Source organism: Grampus griseus (assembly GCF_964374135.1).
Source record: "Grampus griseus genome assembly, chromosome: 1".
Lineage (NCBI taxonomy): Eukaryota > Metazoa > Chordata > Mammalia > Artiodactyla > Delphinidae > Grampus > Grampus griseus.
This window is the reverse complement of record NC_139017.1, coordinates 99,932,657-99,955,739: the sequence shown is the minus strand read 5'-3', so window position 1 is coordinate 99,955,739 and position 23,083 is coordinate 99,932,657. Positions and strand designations below refer to the sequence as shown.

Below are 23,083 nucleotides of genomic sequence, written 5' to 3'. Positions count from 1 at the left end.
TCTAGGTGATACCTGCCCTGCAGTCGCCTGCCCTTCCAATTTTTCAAAAAGAGCCAGAAATATGGATTTTTGTGCAACATGAAATACCTGAAACAACCATGTGGTACCAATGCCGACCAGCTATGTGAATCAGACAAAACATGTTTGTATCTACTTGTGATCCAAGATCATCAATTTGCTTCAGAATTAGCTGATAAAAAAAGAGAACGCAGGAGGCCTAGTCTTAAATATTTTAAAAAGGGCTCACTGAAGTAGACAAAGAAAAGGCATTGAGAAAGACCTTAGCCATTTTATTTGAATAAAGTCTATCAGTAATGCATAAGCTCTTACACATCTAACTCTGATAATGCTTACAACTTTTGTCAATACCCATCTGTTTCCTATAGTCAGTAGTAAGAGAGCCCTTAAAACAAAGGTGAGTGTGCTAATTCAGGGACAAAAAACTGGGAGACTTATGAAAACTTAAAATTTAGTTCTATCCGGGACTTCCCTGGTGGTCCAGTGGTTAGGACTCCATGCTCCCAATGCAGGGGGCACGGGTTCGATCCCTGGTCAGGGAACTAAGATCCCACATGCTGAACAGCACAGCCAAAAAAAAAAAAAAGTTCTATCTCCTAAGAGACCTAAGGGAAGAAGAATTTCTGCAGCAGAAGTTGATCGAGGCAGCCGGAGAAAAGTGGAAGATAATGGGCCAAACCCCGGGGCCATCAACATGAATCCCAATGGGAGGGCAGAGGTGTGAGTGAGAAAGAGGAAGAAAGAGAAAGAAAGGTCAAAGTACGAAAAGAGACAGAAGAGAGAACGCTGCTGTATAGGGCGGGACAGTAGAAGGATAGCCAAGCTTTCGAATGCATGTGTATGGGTGACAGGTGTTCCTTAAATAAACTATGAGGAACCCCAGAAATAATCTCAGAGCTAAGTCACCACCATAATTTAAAAAATATGTTTTGGGCATCCACTATATCTAAGATATTATGAGGTGCAGGAGCTCCAACCAGCGCCAGTCATTCAGACACCAGGTGAGCAGGAGTTAGTGGTTTTGAATGGTAGGGAATCAATCACCTTCCCGGCAGAGGGAGTGGCCTGTTCAAAAGCAAGTGGATCTGACATCTGTGCTCTGCCTACTGTGCCTTCCTATTATTCCCGTTTGATTGGAGGAGAGGCTAAGCTCAGACAGGCTAAGTGATTAGCTTCGAGTCACATGCCTAATTATTCACAAAGCTGAGAGCAAAACCAAAAACATCCTGATTCCCAGTATGGCATATTTCCTCCTCTACCACGATCAAGGTATAGTGGATGCAAGCCAGAGAAAACAATAATGTGGAAACTTTCAGAAAAAAATGTAAAGCAAATACGCAAAATGAATTCTTGATGAAACCTATATAACAAAAATGAGGAACTCTTCTTCGTGACCTGAAGACTGGAAGTTTGCGCCACACACAAGCCTCACCTAGTTCCCACAGAGGGAGGGAAATCCATATTCCCACCCACTCCCAGCCTCGACCCCACCCCAATTCTCTTCTCCCTTCGTATTGAGCAAGGAGGGATTTTTTTCTCCCTGTATGACTTCACAGAGATGAATCATGGCTCCTTGAAAAGCTGAAACAGGAAAGTTGGCTTGGGAATAATAAAACAGCAACAGACTAAGTCCCCTGAGCTGTGGGCACTGCCTCCACTAATGAGACTTATCTACAAAATACTGTATTGTGTAAGCAAATCTTTTGAAAAATAGCATCTGGAGCTTTGAAGATGTGGACACAACTGATTTGAGCATGACACACCTGTCTTTAGAGAAAAGTAATTATTTAGCCCATAAGTGCAAAGCTGTTTTCACAAACTGTCAGCTATAAACATTTTTTAAAAACTGCTTTGTCAAAGATTTGTATAAATGGCTTAAGTATGATTTCAGGAAGACCAAGAATGCAAGACGGTATTCTGCTAACAAATGGAATTTGCTGCCCTTTGCAATTCTACAGCTGACCCCACTGCAGATTTCATTCTTTACGGCAGAATATGGAAATTTTGACATCATATACATAGGAAACTTATAAATCTGCTGTTCACATTTCTTAAAAGGAATGATCAGTCATGACATGTTCTTTCTGTAATTCAAAGGTCTTATCAGCAGGGAATGTTTTGCTATTTTTAAGAGAGCTCTCAAGCTCTCTAACCTGTTTCTAATTGGACCATTTTCACTCCTCTAAACAATAATGCTAAAATATCTTTTTCTGTAAGCTACAACGTTTGAAATTTGTAAGGTGTTTATTCCTTCCTTTAGTAAATCTAGAGTAATCACAGTTTCCTCATCCCTGATTATAAGGTCCTTTTGAATATTTTTATAATTATTTGTCCGTGTGTCTTAGAGAAAATCAGAGTTTGCCCTTTTTATCCTGTGGCAAGGATCCATGGAAGATGAGAAGCACCTGACTTACATCTCCTATAGAATGCTGTCCTGGTGTAAGCGGAATCTCAAATCTCATGCTCCATGTAGAGAAGTGATAAGCTTTCTGGAGCTGATTGAATTTCCAATATGTTTAGCACTAGAAAAAGAAATCCTTGACCAGGAGGCTTCACTGTATTCACGCTACAAAAAGTAAGAATTATACCAGGAGGCCAGGAGAAAAAGAAATCACCAAAAAACAAACTACCAAAGAGGAAATGCCAGCCTAAAGAGGTAAGTTTTACCCAATGATTCGTGGGGAGGGAAATGAGAAATTTAAAAGACAGACTATGAAGAAGATGGCATTTAGTCTCCAGAGGCTGTTAGAAAACACTGACTAGGTTTCAGTCTTCTTTTTAAAATAAAGTAAAAAGGGGCTTCCCTGGTGGCGCAGTGGTTGAGAGTCCGCCTGCCGATGCAGGGGACACGGGTTCGTGCCCCGGTCTGGGAAGATCCCACATGCCGCGGAGCGGCTGGGCCCGTGAGCCATGGCTGCTGAGCCTGCGCGTCCGGAGCCTGTGCTCCGCAACGGGAGAGGCCACAACAGTGAGAGGCCCGCGTACCCCCCAAAAGAATAAATAAATAAAAAATAAAATAAAGTAAAAAACTCTAAGTGGTTTCATGATACTCAGGCATTAAAGTAAAGCAACTGTTGATGAAAATGTTTCGGAATCTAATACAGGTGGTGTCCAACACCGTGAATGTACTAAACGCTACTGAACTGTACACTTTAAAATGGTTAATTTTATGTTATGTGAATTTCATCTCAATAAAAAAAGTAAAGCAACTGTATTCTGCTTGAGATGAAAGAGAAATTTTTGCCATTTCCTTTTGATTGCTTCGACAAAGAAAATATTTAACACTTCAGAAACGTGCTATCAAGAAAATCCTTAGATGAATTCCAGGGATTAATTCAGTCAGTGCAAAGGTTAGCCAAGGAGCAGTTATGCAATGCTTTTTCCCCTATTCTATTTTTTCCACCCCCTTAAAAGTGCTAAGCAGTCATCACTAAGTTTTAATAGCTTCTCTCTTTCCTTCCTATATTCCTCCTACCAACTTCTCTCCTTCAATATTTACTGAAATCCTACATGCCCCCGAGCACTTTAATAAGTGCTAGGATTGCCAAGATGAGTAACACATCTTACCTTTCCTCAAGGAGTTCACAGTTTGCATTCAAATTTCAAAAACTCCCCAAGCAAATGCCTCTAGTGTTTTCCAATTAAATAAGAAACTGCCTGCATTTCTTCTTATATATATACACATATATAAAATATTATTATATATTATCATGCTAAGTATTTCTCATGTTACTCATGTCCAATTTTCTTGAATATTTTGCTCATAATGGGTGTTGAATTTTGTCAGACTTGCTAAGTATCTGTTAATATAGCTATATGACCTTTTTCTCCTACACTTATTAATACGGCATATGATGTTAATGGATTAACTAACATTAAAACAACCTCATATTCCTGCAATAAACTCCACTTGATTATGCTGTATTATTTTCTTTAATGTGGTGTTAGATTCTGTATGCAAATATTTTACTTAGTGATTTTGAATTGACATTTATGAGTTATATTTCTCTGCAATTTTCTTTATATTGTTTTTTAAATCTGGCTTAGGCTTCTGTTTTATTATTTTATTCTTTACTGTCAGGTTTATCAGTTATTTTCAGTATCTTTTAATGTCCATCTATTGCCCGTACAATAAGCTTTTTCATTTCTCTCTTTCCTTTTCTTTCTCTCTCATATTTCAGTTGCATTATTTCAAATTTATCACAATACATAACCTTTGTGCATTAGCGTATCACCTTCACTCCACCTCTGTTTTATTCTCACGTGTACATTTATAGAATTTAAAATGTTGACCATCTGTCTTTTTGCTGAAGTCTTCCCAATCATCTTTTGGTTGGTTGATGTCATTCATTAGTAGTTTCCTTAGGAAAGGCTGATGAATGCAGAATTCCTTAAGTTTTTATGTGCTGAATATTGTTTTTTCAGTGCCTTGGTCTTTGAAGGACACTTTAGCTGAATATAAAATCACTGGTTTACACTTTCTCTCATTGAGTTTTGAAAAACATATTGTTCCTCTGCTTTTTAGATTGCTTTTAAAATGTCTGATGCCTCAGTCTACTTATTTTGCTTATGTAAATTATTTAATAATTATTAATCATTTAATGATTAATTATTGAAGGCCTTGATGAGTTTAGCTTCATATTTGAAATCTAGTAGTGTCTTAGATTTGTCTAGGATGTGTCTTACAGCTGACTTTATAAAATATTTCAGAGACTAGGTTTAAAAATTATCAATCTATTTGTAAAATTAACATAATCTTGACATGTTAATTTTAAATAAAAATAGTAAACAAACAAAAACAAAAAACTCCCCAAGCTACTTCTTCCACACCAACTCGAGTTCCAGACATCTCCAAATCTTTAATGACTCCACTTGACTTGGACTGCAGCAGCCCTTCCTAAGCTCTCACATTCCATACTCAATTATTTGTGCTCTGATTGTGCTCCTTTCTTTTCTTTTCTCCTTCGGACCAAAGGGAGATTTTTAAAATTCTAAACAAAAACAGCACTTTAGTGATTTTCAGATACTATAAAAATAGAGCTATGCTGATTCACATGAAACTTTAAAATAGGCACCGTAAGGCTGTGAAACTGGCTGCTTCCAGGAATCATTAAAATTGAAGATCATTTCAAAGATTTCCTTTCTCTTGATCCCACCCTCTGTTCTCACTTAGCCACTGGTGCCCCCATCACCTTTTTGTACAAGGCCAGGTCTCTCTGAGTTCATTGTCTCTGATTATGTATCAGTCCTTTCTTGGAAAACAGCTTTGTTTCCATCATGCTTGCTTCCCTTATTCTTATCCTTTCACAACTGAATTTCTTTACCTTCAACTTTTATTTCTGTTTTCACTGTAGCCACATTGTTATTCTTAGGAAAACACACTAGCTTTCACCTTGAAAGGAGGAGGCCCCACCAGGCCCAGATCTCATATGTGCCTGTAATGGGCTGAAACAGTGACAACTCAGAGAGTGATGCAGGCAAAGCGAAACAAGAGAAAAACGGTAGGCAAAGCCACACTGGCTTCTGCAGAGAGGAAAAACGTAACGTTTGCCAAGTGGAAAAAGGATCAACTCGGAAAAGAAAGAAAAATCATTTTCAAGCTTCAGAGAATTCCCCCAAAGTGGAGAAAAAAAACAATAATTCAAAGCCATCTCTAACTGATAATATACAGCCTAATTTTGACACAGATTTTGTTCTAAGGTCATTCAAAATGTGAAACAGAAACCATAACATTTAAATTAAATAGCTCATTTGTGGATGGAAGTAGCTACAGGTTGTCACCCAGCCAATGTATCAGTGGCACAGCTGGCAATTTCACCATGCAGCTGGGAAATGCAGTTTGTCAGTCATAAGAAACCAGATATGTGGGAGGATTTTCACATAAAATCACTCCTCACGGTGGACTCTGACCTTCATCAGACTCGCTAAATGAACGTACAATACTGAGCTGGTTCTTCTGTATCTTTATGAAAGCTGCTAAATTTACAGTACATGTAAGGAGGGGAAATACAAACTGGGAAAAAGTAACACTTGGTATTATTTTAATGTGTTACAGAGGACTGGTCAACAGAGGGACAGGAACTGAACAAGCTTAAACAAATGGCTCCCAAGTATGATTTCATTAATCTTGGAAAACAAGAAGCAGTAGATGATTGCGATCTAATTGTTTCTTATTTGACTTGGCTTGAAAAATCTTATTCTCACTTAACTCCATTTATAGATAGGCATCTTGGGCCCGCTGACCTTTTCTTTGTCTAGCTAAGTTTCCTTTGAACATGCTATAAAGGTTTTGATCACCAAAAAATATAATACCAGATGAAGGTCATTACATAAAGAGAATCAAACCAACAGCAATTAAGGGGAAAAACAAAGTTCCTGTAAGGGTTCTGGCATATCAACAAGAAGTTAATTGATTCTTCTTAATGTTTGAAACACATGTCAATCAACAGGGCAATAAAAATTTTATATACTATGCAAACAGTGGTAATCCCAGTTCCATCCAGTTGTGGCTCACCACAGAAAATACCTAATTAAAAGAAAAAAATCATAGTATCCCATTTATGGACAACAACCCATTATCCATGTCATCAACTTGCTACTGCTATGAACTTAGGCATTTCACAGCTCAAACTGGATACAGAACATGGAAAAAAATGACTAAGTAAAATAATGGCTTTCTTTCATACAAAGCACGAGTGTACATGTAATAAATACATCTAAATTTGTCATAGTGAATTAAATCAGCCTCAGCTTCAGGCAAAAAGGCAGAGTATTAGGATGAAATGGTCCATTTCTTTCCAGTTTGTTATACATGTAGAATCTGAAATTTATTTTTTTACTTGATTAAAAATTAAATTAGGTTTCATTTTTACACGCAGAGTTCTTTCTTTGAGTATTTCATTTAACAACAGCCAGGCTGGAAGGAAGCCAGTAATCAAACACTTCAGACTTGGGAAACGCTTCTGGTTTTTCAGACTCTTAATAAAGCCTGAGAAGAATACCAGTTTAGGGAGCGGGTGTCTTTGTTTTGGGGATGACTCACATCATTCAGTATTCATTCATTTATTTGTAAGTCATTCCACAAATATGTGGAAGGCACTTTTCTAGGAAGGGACCATGGGAAACACACAAATACATGGCCTTTACCCTCAAGAACTTTACAGATCTTTCCCCCTCAACATGAGCATTCCTCTTACTTTAGTTTAATGATCAGCAACCTAACAAATTCAACGTTCTCTTCCTCACCTTGAAACAAACAAATTTCTTCTCAGGAATATATTTTCAATAGAGTATGAGATCAGCCCACTTATTCAAAGAACGATTCAAAGACTCCTACTTTTAGGAGAAACTAAAAAGACACAATAGAGAAGAAATATTGGGGTTTTGAGAGACAAAACAGTGAACTACAAGGACTACTTAAAATTCATATGACTGTGGGATCAATACGTACATTACACTAGGGGAAAAAGGGGATAGAACGAATTATGAAGGGCCAAGATCAATGAGACCATTTAGACATGGTTTTAGAAGGGCTAACGAAATGTTCCATGTCTCTCACAGTTATCTGTAGACCTATTAGATGGAAAATCAGCAAAGATATAGAAGGGCTCAGTAACATCATTCAGCAACAGGATCTAATGGGCAATTACACAACACACCACACAGCAGAATACACGTTCTTTTTAAGCACCCATGGACAATATATTCACCAAGATAGACTGTATCCTGGATCATAAAACATTACCTTAACAGGGCTTCCCTGGTAGCGCAGTGGCTGAGAGTCCACCTGCCGATGCAGGGGACATGGGTTTGCGCCCCGGTCCGGGAGGATCCCACATGCCGCGGAGCGGCTGGGCCCGTGAGCCATGGCCGCTGAGCCTGCGCGTCCGGAGCCTGTGCTCCGCAACGGGAGATGCCACAACAGTGAGAGGCCCGCATACCACAAAAAACAAACAACAAAAAAAAACACTTTACCTTAACATATATAAAGAAAAGAGTATGTTCTCTGACCATAATGGAATCAAACTAGAAATCAATAACAAAAAGATAATAGGAAAAAAATCTCCAAATACTTAGAAATTAAAGCACTCTAAATAATCCATGGGTCAAAGAAGAAGTATCAAAGGATATAAAAAATACTTAGAACCAAATGAAAATATAACATACCTACATTTGTAGGATGATGCTATAGCAGTGATGAAACAGAAATTTATAACACTAAATGCTTACATTAGAAAAGAGGAAAGGTCTTCAATCAATAATCTAAGCCCCTACCTTAAGAAACTAGAAAAAGAAGGGCAAAATGAACCCAAACAACCACAAGAAAGGAAATAGTAAAGATAAGAGAAAATAAATGAAACAAAAAGCTGACTCTGAAAACATCAATAAAATTGGTAAGTCTCTAGCAAGACTGACAAATATAAAAAGAGAGAAAACAGAACTTGCCAATATCAAGAATGAAACCAAGGCTATAACCACAGATCCTAAAGCTGTAAAAGAGGACAACTGGGAACATTACAATTCTGTGCACATAAACTTGACAATTTAGATGAAATGGAATAATTCCTTGAAAACCACAAACTACTAAAATTCACCCAATATGAGACAGAGAATCTGAATAATCCTATGTCTATTAAAGAAATATAATCTGTAGCTAAACACTTCTGAAAAAGAAATCTCCAGGACTAGATGGTTTCACTGGAGAATTTTACCAAACATTTAAAAAAGCTTTAACATAAATTCTAAACAGTCTCTTCCAGAAAACAAAGAGGGTGAGTCATTTTATAAGGCCAGTTTAATTTCAATACCAAAATCAGACAAAAATAGTACAAAACAAAAAGCCAAAGACAAATATCCCTCATGAATATCATCATAAAAATTCACACGAATTATTAGCAAATGAAATCCATATAAAAATGTTTAAACAACATGATCAGGTGGGATTTATTCAGGGAATGCAAGCCTGTTTCAATATTTGAAAATCACTCAATGTAACGTACTGTATCAATAGCTAACAAAAAATTATGATTGTATCAATCAATGCAAAAAGAACTTGTAACAAAGTTCATTTTGTCATTAATACATTAATTTTTCTATTGTCATTAATAAAAACATTCTCAATAAATTAAGAATAGAGGTTGTAATGGTTAATTTTATGTGTCAACTTGACTGGACCATGGGTGCCCAGACATTTGGTGAAACATATGTCTGTGAGGGTATTTTGGGGTAAGATTAACATTTGAATCAGTAGACTGAGTAAAGCACATTGTCCTCCCTAATGCGGACGGTCCTCATCCAATCAACCGAACACTTGAATAGAACAAAAAGGGTGAGTAAAATCCTATCCCATTGATTTTGGTTCAGTTTTTCTGGAGAACCCTGACTAATAGAGAAGGGAAATTTCTTCAATTTGACAAAGAGCATCTATAAAAAACCTACAGTTGACACCATACTTAGTGGTAAAAGAATGAAAGCTTTTTCCCTAAAATTGGAAAAGAGACAAATTGTCTGCTCTCATCATTCATATTAAACATAACACTAGAAGTCTTAGCCAGTGCCATAAGGTAAGAAAAGGAAACAAATTATATACTAGTTGGAAGAGAAGAAATAAAATTTTTTCTATTTGCAGGACATATGATTGTCTAGAAAATCTATTTAAAAAAGCAAGATCTCAGGATATGAGACAAACAAAGCTCAATCGTATTTTGATATGTTAGCAACGAACATGTAGAAACCAAAATTAAAAACACAATACCATTTATAACTTACAATTATTCCAAAAAAGTAAAATACCAAGATATTAATTTTAAAAACGTGTACATGATCTTGATGCTGAAAATTACAAAACTTGGATAAACAAAATAAAAGGAGATCTAAATAAATGGAGAAGCATACCATGTCCATGGATTGGAAGACTCAATATAGTGAAGATGTCAATTTCCCCAAAACTGATTTATACATATAATGCAAGTCTTATCAAAATCCCAGCAGAATTCTGTTGTATACATAGACAAGCTTATTCTACACTTTTTATGGAAAGGCAAAGGAACTAGAATATCTAAGACAATTTTGAAAAAGAAAAATAAAGTGGGAGAAATCACTCTACCAGAAGTTAAGATTTACTATATACAGCTATAGCAAACACAGCAATGTGCTATTAGCAGAGGAAAAGACTCAGAGATGAATGCAACAGAGATTCCAGGAAATGATAAACACAAATACACCCAACTAATAACTTCTTTTTTTAAAAAAAAAAAAAGAATTCCAATTGATTTTTAACGAAGGGGAAAAGCAAGTCAGTGGAGGAAGGAAAGGTTTGTTTATTTGTTTTTAGCACATGGTGCTGGGCATCCGTAGGCAAAATGAGCCTTCATCTAAACCTCACACCTGATATAAAAACTGATTCAAAATGACTCACACATTTAAATGTAAAACATAAAGCTATAAAACTATTATGAGAAAACATGAGGAAATCTTTGGGATCTAGGACTAGATGAAGAGTTGTTAGATGTGATGACAAAAGTACGATTCATGAAAGAAAATTTGATAATTAGACCTCATCAAAAGTAAAAATCTTTGTTTTGTGAAAGACCCTGTTAGGAAGATGAAAAGACAAGCTATGAACTGAGAGAAAATATTTGTAAACCACATATTAGACAAAAGTCTTACATCTAACATATACAAAGAACTCTCAAAACTCAAAAGTAAAACAAACCAATCAGAAAATGGGCAAAAGACATGAACAGACATTTCAGTGAAGAAGAAATATTAACGACAAATAAGTACATGACAAGATGTTCAACCTCATTAGCCATTAGGGAAATACAAATTAAAAACACAATGGTATATCCCTACACACGTAAAAAATACTGATAATACCAATTCTCTAGAGAGAATGCAGAGAAACTAGATCTCTCAGACATTGCTGGTGAGATGTAAAAATGGTATAGCCACTATGGAACATAGTTTGGCAGTTTCTTATAAAAGTAAACTTGAACTTTCTATCAGACCCAGCAATCTTTTTCTTGGGCATTTACCCAGATAAATAAAAACTTATGTCTATACAAAAACCCGTACATGTATGTTCACAGTAGTTTTATTCATAGCAGCAGAAAAGTGAAAACAATTCAAATGTCCCTCAATGTATGAATGGTTAAACAAACTGTAATACATCCATACGATGAAATCCTATTTAGCAATAAAAAGGAATTATTGATACATGTAAAAAACTGAATGGATCTCAAGGGCATTATGCTCAGTGAGAAAAAGTCAATCTCAAAAAGTTCCATAGTGTGTGATTCCATTTATAGAACATTCTTGGAATGACAAACTATAGTGATGGAAAACAGATTAGTGGCTACCATGGAACAGGGACTGGGGATAGCACAGGGGAGTTCCTTTGCAGTGATGGAACAGTTATGTATCTTGATACATGGATAAAACAGCATAGAACTATACACAAACACAACCACACATGAACACATATGAAATACAGTGAAAACTGAATAAGGTTTGTAGTCTAGTTGACAGAATTGTACTAATATCAATTTTCTGATTTTGACATTGCACTATGGTTATATAAGACCACCACTAGTGGAAGCTGGGTGAAGTGTACATGGAACGTTGTGTACTATTTCTTCAACTCCTTGGAATCTATAATTATTTCAAAATAAAAAATGCTAAAAAAAATTGTGTTCAAATGCTTTTTTTTAAATTTTTATTTTATTTATTTATTTTTGGCTGTGTTGGGTCTTTGTTGTGGTGCACGGGTTTCTCATTGCAGTGGCTTCTCTTGTTGCAGAGCACGGGCTCTAGGCGCATGGGCTTCAGTAGTTGTCGCACACAGGCTCAGTAGTTGTGGCTCGTGGGCTTTAGAGCACAGGCTCAGTAGTTGTGGCACACGGGCTTAGTTGCTCCGCGGCATGTGGGATCTTCCTGGACTAGGGCTCGAACCCGTGTCCCCTGCATTGGCAGGCGGATTCTTAACCCCTGGGCCACCAGGTAAGTCCTAAATGCTTTTTTTTTTTTTTTTTTTTGGCGGTACGCAGGCCTCTCACTGTTGTGGCCTCTCCCGTTGCGGAACACAGGCTCCGGACGCGCAGGCTCAGCGGCCATGGCTCACGGGCCCAGCCGCTCCGCGGCATGTGGGATCCTCCCGGACCGGGGCACGAACCCGTGTCCCCTGCATCGGCAGGCAGACTCTCAACCACTGTGCCACCAGGGAAGCCCCTCTAAATGCTTTTTAAAAGAATCTCAAGCACCAAAATAAGCTGTAGGCTGAAGAGATGGAAAAACTATTTCTGATTTTAAATAGTTTTTTTTTTCCACCAACAGAATTACTCTCTATTTCATGCCTACCTGTTGTTTCTTTAGTCCACTTTTCTTGAAGCTAACTAAATATAAGCTTCTTGAGGACACAGCTATATTTTATTCATCCCTTTCAGTGCCTGCTGCAATACAGACATTAAAAAAACAAAACAAAACTACTAGTGAAGTTTTGAGTGAGTTATCTAATTCTGGCAAATCTGATACATTTCTAAAGAGAACTAGAATTATGCTACTCTGACTAGCTCTGTGACCTTGGTTACTTAGACCTCTCTGGATTCTGAGCTCCTCATCTATAGAATGGCGGTAAAGAGTATTGTGTCAGAGCACTGTTAGGAGAATTAAATGAGTTAATATATGCGAAGTACTTAGAATAGTGCCTGACACATAGGGAGAGTTCAATAAATGTTATTTTTCTAAAAATTTTTAAAAATACAACTTTTAGGTGTTCCGGTCACATGAATGAAAACGATAAATCAGTAAAACATTTAAGTGTCCATTTCTTTTAACTTCTATTGGATTTAAATGAAAAGAAGTCTGTTTATGGGGTTTATAGAGGAAAAGCCCAAAACGCCATCTTAACAGTATCCATAATATTTAACCTTATAAAAATGACTACCTTGCTACTGCATTCAGGTCTTAAGTTCCAGATCCCATTAATTTCTAATAGCAAGAAAATATTATATTTAAAATGCTAATTAATAAAAATTCAGTCTAAAGATTTCAACCTTATATACATTATGTGACACTCACTCAACTGACTTATTAATCTTTCACTCTTCTTAAAATGACCTTTTCCTATTCTCTGACTGATTAACTCTTATCCACCTTTGCTTAAATGTCATCTCCACTCTCAAGCCTTGTCCAGCTCCCCAAAGAGGACCTATCACACTGCAACCACCCAGCTGTGGGCAAGACTGCTGTCCACTGTGCTTACTTACTTTTATACTTCTCACACACAGTATAAATCCTGTCACAGACTAGGGTCCTTGACAAGTATCTGTGAATGAATGAACCACTGAGCTCTTCTTGTGATAGTCCCACAGCAATTTTCACTTACCACCATAAGGCACTTGGCACACTACATTATAATTACTTTCCCATTTGTCTCCCCCACTAGAGTGTAAGCTCTTTGAGAGAAGGGCCCACAGCTCACCCATGCACAGTGACTGGACCATTCATCAAAGATACGTACTGTGAGGCTACCAAGTGCCAGGCACTGTTGCATCAGTATAATGAACAAGGCAGTTTCAGTTTCTTATGGAATGACAAACACATACATAAAAATGGGATTAGTACTATGAAGAAAATAAAGCAGGGCAGTCTGACAGAGGGATGAGGACATGAGCTGGAGGAAGGGCTAGTATCAGGACAGGCCTTTGTGAGGAGGTAACATTTGAGCTCAGAGAACAAAAAAGAACCAGTCACGTTTATAGCAGGGGTGAAGAGCCCCATGCACAGGGAATGGCAAGTACAAAGGCTCTGAGACAGGAATCAGCTGGGTTTGTTGGAAAAAAACAAAAAAAACAAACAGGCAGGTCTGGCTGGCACACAGTGAACTAGGGGAAGAGAGGAGGAGAAGAGGTCAGAGAAGCAGGTTGGGCTAGAGTGTATAGGCTACACTGAGAAATTTGGACTTTGTTCTAAAAGCACAGAAAACCGCTGGATGATTTTAAGTGTGGAGTAACGGAATCTGATGTACGTTATAAAAGAAATCACATTGGCTGCTAAGTGGTGAAGCAACTGCGGGGGATCATGAACTTCCTTCCATAGGCAGACAATTAAGAGGCTATGCAGTGGGGGTGGCGTGGCGCTGCATGGCTTGGGGCAGAAAGATGGACAGAAACAGACAGAAATGACGGAAAATTGAGAAGACATGGCTGGCAGGCCTTGCTATTGAACAGGGGAAGTAGGTGTGGCAGAGAGGAATCAAAGATGTATCCTGAGGATTTGACTTGAGCAAGTTTACCAAGATGGGGAAGAGTAGGAAATATCTACTATCTTGAACCAAGAAACTTTCAGATGCCTACTGGATATACAAGTGGAAAAGTAGTACATGTTAGGCACTTAATATAGACTTTCAGTAACTAACAATTCGAGGATGATAGACTCACCTAAAATCAAACATATAATATAGCATTCCAAACATGACCAACTCTATTTACTGCTTCCAAGGTTACAAACGTAAAATAATAAGCAACTGAAATGAAATGAACTGAGAAATCTCAGTTCATTTGATAAACTATGTCATTTTTGGCTGCTACTGATGCTCCCTGACCCAGATGTTTAATTCAGCAAAGGTGCTGAATTTTATGTTAGAAATTTTAGACAAATGCTGTAACTCGATTCCGGTATTTGTGCCACTTAGAGAAGGTCTTAAAAACACTGGAGAGGTGAGGTGCCGAGAGGAGCAAGCAATGACTCACCAAATCACTTTTACTCAAAGATAGGTACATGCCATATACAAAGCTACTGTGAGCCAAAGGTTTTGATGCTTTTGGCCATCATTCACATTTTAAAACTTATATTTATTAAGATATAAGTTACACAGAGTAAAATTTACCCTTTTTAGTGTACAGGTCTGAGTTACGACAAACGCATACAATTAAGTATCGACCACCATCACCACCATGACCACTACAATCAAGATACAGAACGGCTTCTCACCCAAAAAAGTTCTTTCAAGTCTTTTTGTAGTCAGTCCCTCCCCCACCCCTGGAGGCTGAAAACCAATGATCTATGTTCTGTCCCATTATCTTTTTAAACTCAAGAATAATCTTATGACTCTTATTCACAGGATGCCTGGCAAAGCCATATTTCTTGAAAAGTATGATATGTGAAACACCAGAAAGTATTTAATGCCCTTGTAGAAAAAGAAACCATCCACTCCAATTACTAAGGATTAGATTCAGGCCTCCAAAACAGAGTTTATAACTTTCCTCTAAGATGCTTTTTGTCTAATAATTGGCTTGGATGAAACAAGCATGACTTTCAATATACACTCAACAAGCAGATTTACACATTTTTTCCTCAAAACAACCTGATGTTTTTGATTACTATCTCATTCAAAACGTTAAATTAAGATATAAAACATTACATATACTCACAATGGTTTTATATATGATTTTCTATAACAGGAAACTGGTAAATATGAATTTGATTAATTTTCTAAGTCAATCTCATTTGCAAAATTCTGTAATAATACTTTTTAAATAATACTGTTCCTCTTATTTTAATTATCCATTTTGAATTTTAAAAATATGCTATTTTGGGCTTCCCTGGTGGCGCAGTGGTTGAGAGTCCGCCTGCTGATGCAGGGGACACGGGATCGTGCCCCGGTCCAGGAAGATCCCACATGCCGCGGAGCGGCTGGGCCCGTGAGCCATGGCCGCTGAGCCTGCACGTCCGGAGCCTGTGCTCCGCAACGGGAGAGGCTGCAACAGTGAGAGGCCCGCGTACCGCAAAAAAAAAAAAAAAATTCTATGTTGACAAATACACATGACACTTAATTTTGAAATATATACTATTATTCAATTAGATCAGGCTTTGTTAAATCTACTAAAGCAGATACTTAATTTGATCTGTTGGGATCTATTTAAATTTTACACTCTTATTTAGAGGGAGTGATGCTGAATGTAATTTATTTTAAAAGTAATTTATTAACTGATTCTTTTTTTTTTTTTTTTTTTGCGGTACACAGGCCTCTCACTGTTGTGGCCTCTCCCATTGTGGAGCACAGGCTCTGGTCGCGCAGGCTCAGCGGCCATGGCTCACAGGCCCAGCTGCTCCGCGGCATGTGGGATCTTCCCGGACCGGGGCACGAACCTGTGTCCCCTACATCGGCAGGCGGACTCTCAACCACTGCGCCACCAGGGAAGCCCTATTAACTGATTCTTAATTAGCCTGAATAAATGAACACATCTTCCACGGTGAGCCAGAAATGGTGGCATACAGTCCAGCGGTTAAGGCCTTGGGCTTTGGAATCAGAAAGACCTGGATGCTAGACCTAGCTCTGTTATTTACTGATTGTGCATACACTCTGGGCAAGTAACTTCCTGTCTCACAAAGCCTCACTTCCCTCCTCCATTAAATGTGCATAACAGTACTACCCACCTCATACAGCATGAATGCCAGTACTTAGGACTAGGTCTGGTACGTGTAAGTGTGCTCAATAAACGTTAGCTAGTACATACTGGATGGAATTTCCATTTAAAAAACATTGAAATGTTCTATTATTCAGCATTTGCTCTGAAACAACAAGGAAAGTGACTTTATTTATATTTTATAGATGACAAAGTGAGGCACAGAGACAGTTGAATGGAGAGCAGACTTACCGGCCCAGGTGCATACAGTTAAAGAGAAACAGAAAGTCACCTGGTTGTTCAGACAACTCAAGTAATTTAAAGTCTGATGGTACTATAGTTTCTAAAAATGGTTTTGTTTTGTTTTTAAGAAGTAAAGAAGAAATTTTGATGAAAATCATAAGAAAGCTAAGGATGCACAAAAACAGACATATGGATCAATGGAACAGAATAGAGCCCCAGAAATAAACGCAGGCACCTATGGTCAATTAATTTTTGACAAAGGAGGCAAGAACATACAATGGAGAAAAGACAGTCCCTACAGCAAGTGGTATTGGGCAAGCTGGACAGCTGCAGGTAAATCGATGAAGTTAGAACACACCGTCATACCATACACAAAAATAAACTCAAAATGGCTTGAAGACTTAAATATAAGACATGATACCATAAAGCTCCTAGAAAATAACATAGGGAAAACATTCTCTGACATAAATTGTAGCAATGTTTTCTTAGGTCAGTCTCCCAAGGCAATAGAAATAAAAGCAAAAATAAACAAATGGGACCCAATCAAACTTATAAGCCTTTGCACAGCAAAGGAAACCATAAACAAAACAAAAAGACAATCTACATACTCGGAGAAAATATTCACAAACAATGCGACTGACAAGGGCTTAATTTCAAAAATATACAAACAGCTCATATACAAAAAAACAAACAACCCAGTCAAAAAGAATGAGAAGATCTAAAGAGACAATCCTCCAAGGAGGACATACAGATGGCCAACAGGTACATGAAAAGATGCTCAACACGGCTAATTACTAGAGAAATGCAAATCAAAACTCACACTAGTCAGAATGGCCATCATCAAAAAGTCTACAAATAATAAATGCTGGATAGGGTGTGGAGAAAAGGGAACCCTCCTACACTGTTGGTGGGAAAACAGTATGGAGGTTCCTTAAAAAACTAAAAATAGAGTTGCCATATGATCCAGCAATTCCACTCCTGGGCATATATCCAGAAAAGATGAAAACTTTAATTTGAAAAGATACATGCACCCCAATGTTCATAGCAGCGCTATGTATGATAGCCAAGATGTGGAAGCAATGTAAGTGTCCACCAACAGATGAATGGATAAAGAAAATGTGGCATATATATACAACGGAATATTGCTCAGCCATAAAAAAGAATGAAATAATGCCATTTGCAGCATCATGAATAGCACTAGAGATTATCACATACTAAGTGAAGTAAGTCAGACAGAGAAAGACAAATACCATATGATATCACTTATTTGTGGAATCTAAAAAAATGATACAAATGAACTTATTTACAAAATAGAAAGAGACTCACAGACATAGAAAACAATCTTATGGTTACCAAAGGGGAAGGGAGCGAGGGAAGGATAAATTAGTTTGGGGTTAACAGATACAAACTACTATATATAAAACAGATGAACAACAAGGTCCTACTGTATAGCACAGGGAACTATATTCAATATCTTGTAATAACCTATAATGGAAAAGAATCTGAAAAAGAATATATACATATGTATAACTGAATCACTTTGCTGTATACCTGAAACTAACACAACACTATAAATCAACTATACTTCAATTTAAAAAAGGCAAAAATATTCAAAAAGAAAAATGAAATTAGTGCCATTTACAATTTTAAAAAAAGAAAGCCAAGGATGAATACAGGAGAGATCTGCATGTTGTTCTTAACCATTAACTTTGTGTGTGTGAATAAGGGAATTTCATTACGTGGGAGTTCATTTTGTGAAGCCAGCCACATCAAAGCAACTGACTGGATAATGTTCAGGTTTGAAATAATTTTCAAAACTCAGTTTAAAACAGAAATAAGTATTTCACATTTCCCCCCTTTTCCCTTTTTATTCCTTTAGAAACATAATAGTCTTTTTTTTCCCTTCCACTCTTTATAGGCAAATTTATGGCACTCATAAAATTTTAGACTAAGTTTGAAGGAAACTGAGAGGACATCTGGTCCAATCCTTTTGTTTTAAGGTAGAGAATGATGCCCAGAAGGGAACTAAAATAAAATAAAAGCCAAAGTGAACCTGGGACCAAGTGTCCTAATGCCCCATCAGTTACTCTTCCTACTACAAGGGTATCAAAATACTTAGGCAGGGCCGTCACCAGAGCTCCTCCATGTCCACAGCAGACATCAGCCATCATGTCACTACTTCCTTCTCACCTTCACACCTTAGAGTCCTAAAGTCACCACATTCAACAGTGGCTGCTGCCACTGACAGTGGTCATGCCCCCAGCGATTTAGTAAATGTAAACCCCAAATTTCCAGCTTAAAATGTGAAGACTTTTTTTCTTCCTTCCATTTTGTCTCTTAAGTTTCAGAAATAATTAAATCTTTAAGAGTAGTAATGACCTTTTAGGAAAACATCTGAGTTCCACACTCATAAAATGTGGTTGGAGACTGTGAGATAAACTTATTCTGTCAAAAATTTAAAAATAAATATAAGCAAAATTAATCTATGGTGATAGAAATCACCAGAAAGTGGCTGCTTGGGAAGGGGCAGGTGGGGTGATGGAAATGTTCTATATCTTGATAGAGATGTGGTCAAACTATACACTTAAGATCTATGCATTTCACTGTTTGTAAATTATAGCTTTTAAAAACAATCTAAAGTACTCACGTAGACAATTCAGATTTTTAAATTCTCATCCAAGGGAGGGACCTGAATTGCAATCCAGCTGGTGAAAGGCAATGACCAAACTGATAGAGATCTTTCAAAATCATGGTAGCTAAAGGCATTTTTGTTCAATTATTCATGAGAATAACATCCACTGTGCCAGAACTCATGTATATGGAAAGCAAATAAAGGGTTTCTTTAAGGCTATGCAGATTAATGGATTCTGCCTTAAACAGGAATGAGAGCATTATTTAAGTACTGTGTACACTACTGTGATAACATATCTGCTGATCTGCATTGCCTACTGAAGTGCATTCAGCATTTAGTAATAGAACTTCATCCTAAAGACCACAGAGAACTTAAGACTTTTATAGATAAGGAAGGTAAGGTTTAATACAGTGCACTAAAGCCTTCTCATTTCTATTTTCTGTATTACTTTCCTATAAAAACTTGAGTGTGTATGACATTCTGCCCACTGCATATCATTTTCTGGTAACAGAGCTTTTTGTTTTTGTTTCTGTTTTTTTGTGCCTACTAGATTGCTAACTTAAAAAAAAAAATTCATTGGGGTATAATTGATTTACAATGTTGTGTTAGTTGTTGTGTTAGTTTCAGGTGTAGAGCAAAGTGTATCAGTTATACAAATACACATATCCACTTTTTTAGATTATTTTCCCATACAGGCCATTACAGAGTATTGGTAACAGAGTTTTGGCAAAATAAAAAGAGTACTGAAAAGGAATAAAAAAAACTGGCTCTTCTCTGGCTGACAGGCAAGCACATGACGTTGGCTTAGAAACCACAGGTGGCTACCAGCACAAATTGCTTAAAGATAGTGCTGGGTTAGTCCCTATTGCCATGAGACAGAGGGGAGAAAAGGGCAAGTTTAGAGTTCAAGTTATAGCTAGAAATGGAAGACAAATTTCCCACCTCTTTGAGCAAAGTGCATTGAAATAAATTTTAGCACATGTTAGTAAAAGGTCTGGTATAGTATCTGGCACACTGATGAATGGAAGCTGTTCAAGAAAACAATATGTCCTGTTACTAATGAAGGATCCACAGGAGAGTGACCTTCTCTCTCCTCCGATGCTCATACGTACCAAATCTGGCTTCACTCCGTGAGTCAGGGGGAAGGAGAGCCACATAGAGTACAAGGTGGTGAGTACCGTGGACAGCCAGGACTGCTGGACCTCCCGGCTTCTGGGAATGCGGTGAATATAGTATTCGGTAAACTAGAAGGAAAGAGTGAAAATGCAAATCAACTGGGCCAGTGATGCTGAAGTTAAACATAGAAACAGTTAACATTTGTACAAACAGGAAATGCTCTCTCAATTTTAATTTTCATTGGAAATATTTTTAAACTAAGTTATAAAGCCTTTTTCATGCTTTATACAACACACATCACTGGGTTATGACAAAAAGTTCCTGAATATGATTCAAAATGTTAAAGTCAGTGTTGACAATAAGCTGGGGGAAATTTTCTATAAAATATGTTTCAGGCAAAGACCTTAACATACTTACATACAAAGAGTCCTTACAAATCAGTATAAGCAACCTAGTATCAAGATGGGCAGAGGAGATGGACAGACAATTCCAAACAGAAGAAACACAAACAGCCAATACACATTTGAAAAGATTGTTAACAATTAAACACAAAAGAAAGCAATGAGTCATTGTTCACCTACCTAACTGGTAGAGACTGTGGATACTCAGTGTTTTTGAGGATGTGAGGAAATAGACATTTACAGTCCCTGGGCAAATACATTAGAACAACTTTTGGGGAGGGCAATTTAGGAATATCTATCAGAATTTTAAGTGTGTCTACTTTTGATCCAGCATTACTGCTACCAGAAATACATCCCACAGATTTACCCACATGCTATCTACTTTATCACTGTTTGTATTTGTGGAAATTGGAAACAGCCCAAATATCCTCCAACAGGGATTGGAGAAGTCCATACAATAAAATATATGGAGACACATGAACAAATGACATAGATTTATATGAACAGATATGGAAGATGTGCCCAGATAAGTTGTTAAAGTGAATATACACGTTGCAGGACAGTATGTTTAATATGATCCAGCGTGTATTAACAAACCACACAGCTGTGTGTGTTTGTATACACAATGGTACACATATCAGTATTTGCATGAAGAAAATCTGGAACTGTTTGCCACAAACTGTATATGATGTGGAAGGGCAGGGAACTGAATACCAGAAGGTGAGAATCACTGGGAGTTCCTTGCAGCCTGGCTACCACAAACGTTAAGTCAGAGAGTAAAGGACTAAATACCTAATACATTCCTCTCCCCATCCCCCCACCTTTGGCCTTGAGGAACAATACGCTCCTAGAGAAAAAAACAGAAAAACCTTTTCCTAAACTAGTGCAAGACACAAAACTACTGGTCCTAAGTTTTTTCAAATTTAGAAAAAGGTGTGAGATTGTGTGTGGAGGCGTCTGTTATGCTCCAGGAGGGCATCTGTGTAGCTCCTATAAAAATGAAAACGAGGGCTTCCCTGGTGGCGCAGTGGTTGAGAGTCCGCCTGCCGATGCAGGGGACACGGGTTCGCGCCCCGGTCCAGGAAGATCCCACAAGCCACGGAGCGGCTAGGCCCGTGAGCCATGGCCACTGAGCCTGCGCGTCCGGAGCCTGCGCGTCCGGAGCCTGTGCATCCGGAGCCTGTGCTCCGCAATGGGAGAGGCCACAACAGTGAGAGGACCGCGTACCGCAGAAAAAGAAAAAACGAAAATGGGCTGCACACGTGACCACTCTGTTTCACATATGATGGACAGTCCCTCTTCCTTCCATACTACACCAGTGGGGAAAGAAAGATCTGGACTCAATATGTTATCCACTATTTTTATTTATTTATTAATCATTTATTATATCAATGGTTTTTTTTCTTCCAAAGGATTAAGGTACTAAATGTTCAACTAGAAAATAATACTGAATAGTTCCCAAACTATAGACCATACAAGGGGCAGTATCCCAAAGGGGGCAAACTTGTAAGGAGTCTTGTTGGAAGTTTGTGCTTGCCTAATTTGTGGAGATTATTCATTTAAAAACATGTAATGGGTAAAACAGTACTGAAACTGAGCCCCCCCTAACACTGAGTTTCCTTACTGAGCTTATGATTAATCTCTCTATCCAAATCTTTATTCCCTTTCTTGTCTCCTCTGACCTCTATGCTGTGCTAACTGAACACTTATCCACCAGTCAGATGACTAAAATTGCTGTTGTCCATAACATCGTTAATGCACTAAAATTGCTATTATATATATCATCATTAACATACAAACCCAGGTTGTTTCTCCAGGGCAAGATGAGCTGATGGACCCCCAAGCCACAGACCACCTGGTCTGAGCCTCATAAACCAGAACATCCCGACTCCCGAAACTATGATGAAGAAACGTCACAAGATGATTAATCCCAGCCTTTGTTCATCCCTTTAAAAAAAAAAAAATCCCTAACTCAAAGACCAAGTGGGAATGGATCTGAGGCTTGTCTCCCACACTCTTGCTTGGCCCCTTGCAATAAACCCTTACTTTGCTGCAAACTCTTGGCTGTCAGAGTCTGGCCTTCTGTACTGTGGGTACATGAGGCCTTGCTTGGTTTCAGCACTAGAGAGCCAAAATGCCTCATCAGAAACCTTCTGGATCAGAAGTATTTCGAACAGGTAATACAGGACATATACCATATATTACATAATATCCATCGCTGAAGTTTGGAGAAGTAACCAAACATATTGACATTTCTATAGCAAACC

General features: G+C 37.8%; 1 protein-coding gene across 1 annotated transcript in view; it reads right to left on the bottom strand.

The window, feature by feature from the left end:
* The window catches only part of ALG14 (ALG14 UDP-N-acetylglucosaminyltransferase subunit), a 104,535-nt gene that overhangs the window by 41,887 nt on the left and 39,565 nt on the right, over nucleotides 1–23,083 (bottom strand). Inside the window, exon 3 of the mRNA XM_082677620.1 lies at nucleotides 20,412–20,543. Coding sequence (XP_082533746.1) covers nucleotides 20,412–20,543 — 132 coding nt within the window. The remainder of the gene's footprint in view (nucleotides 1–20,411; nucleotides 20,544–23,083) is intronic.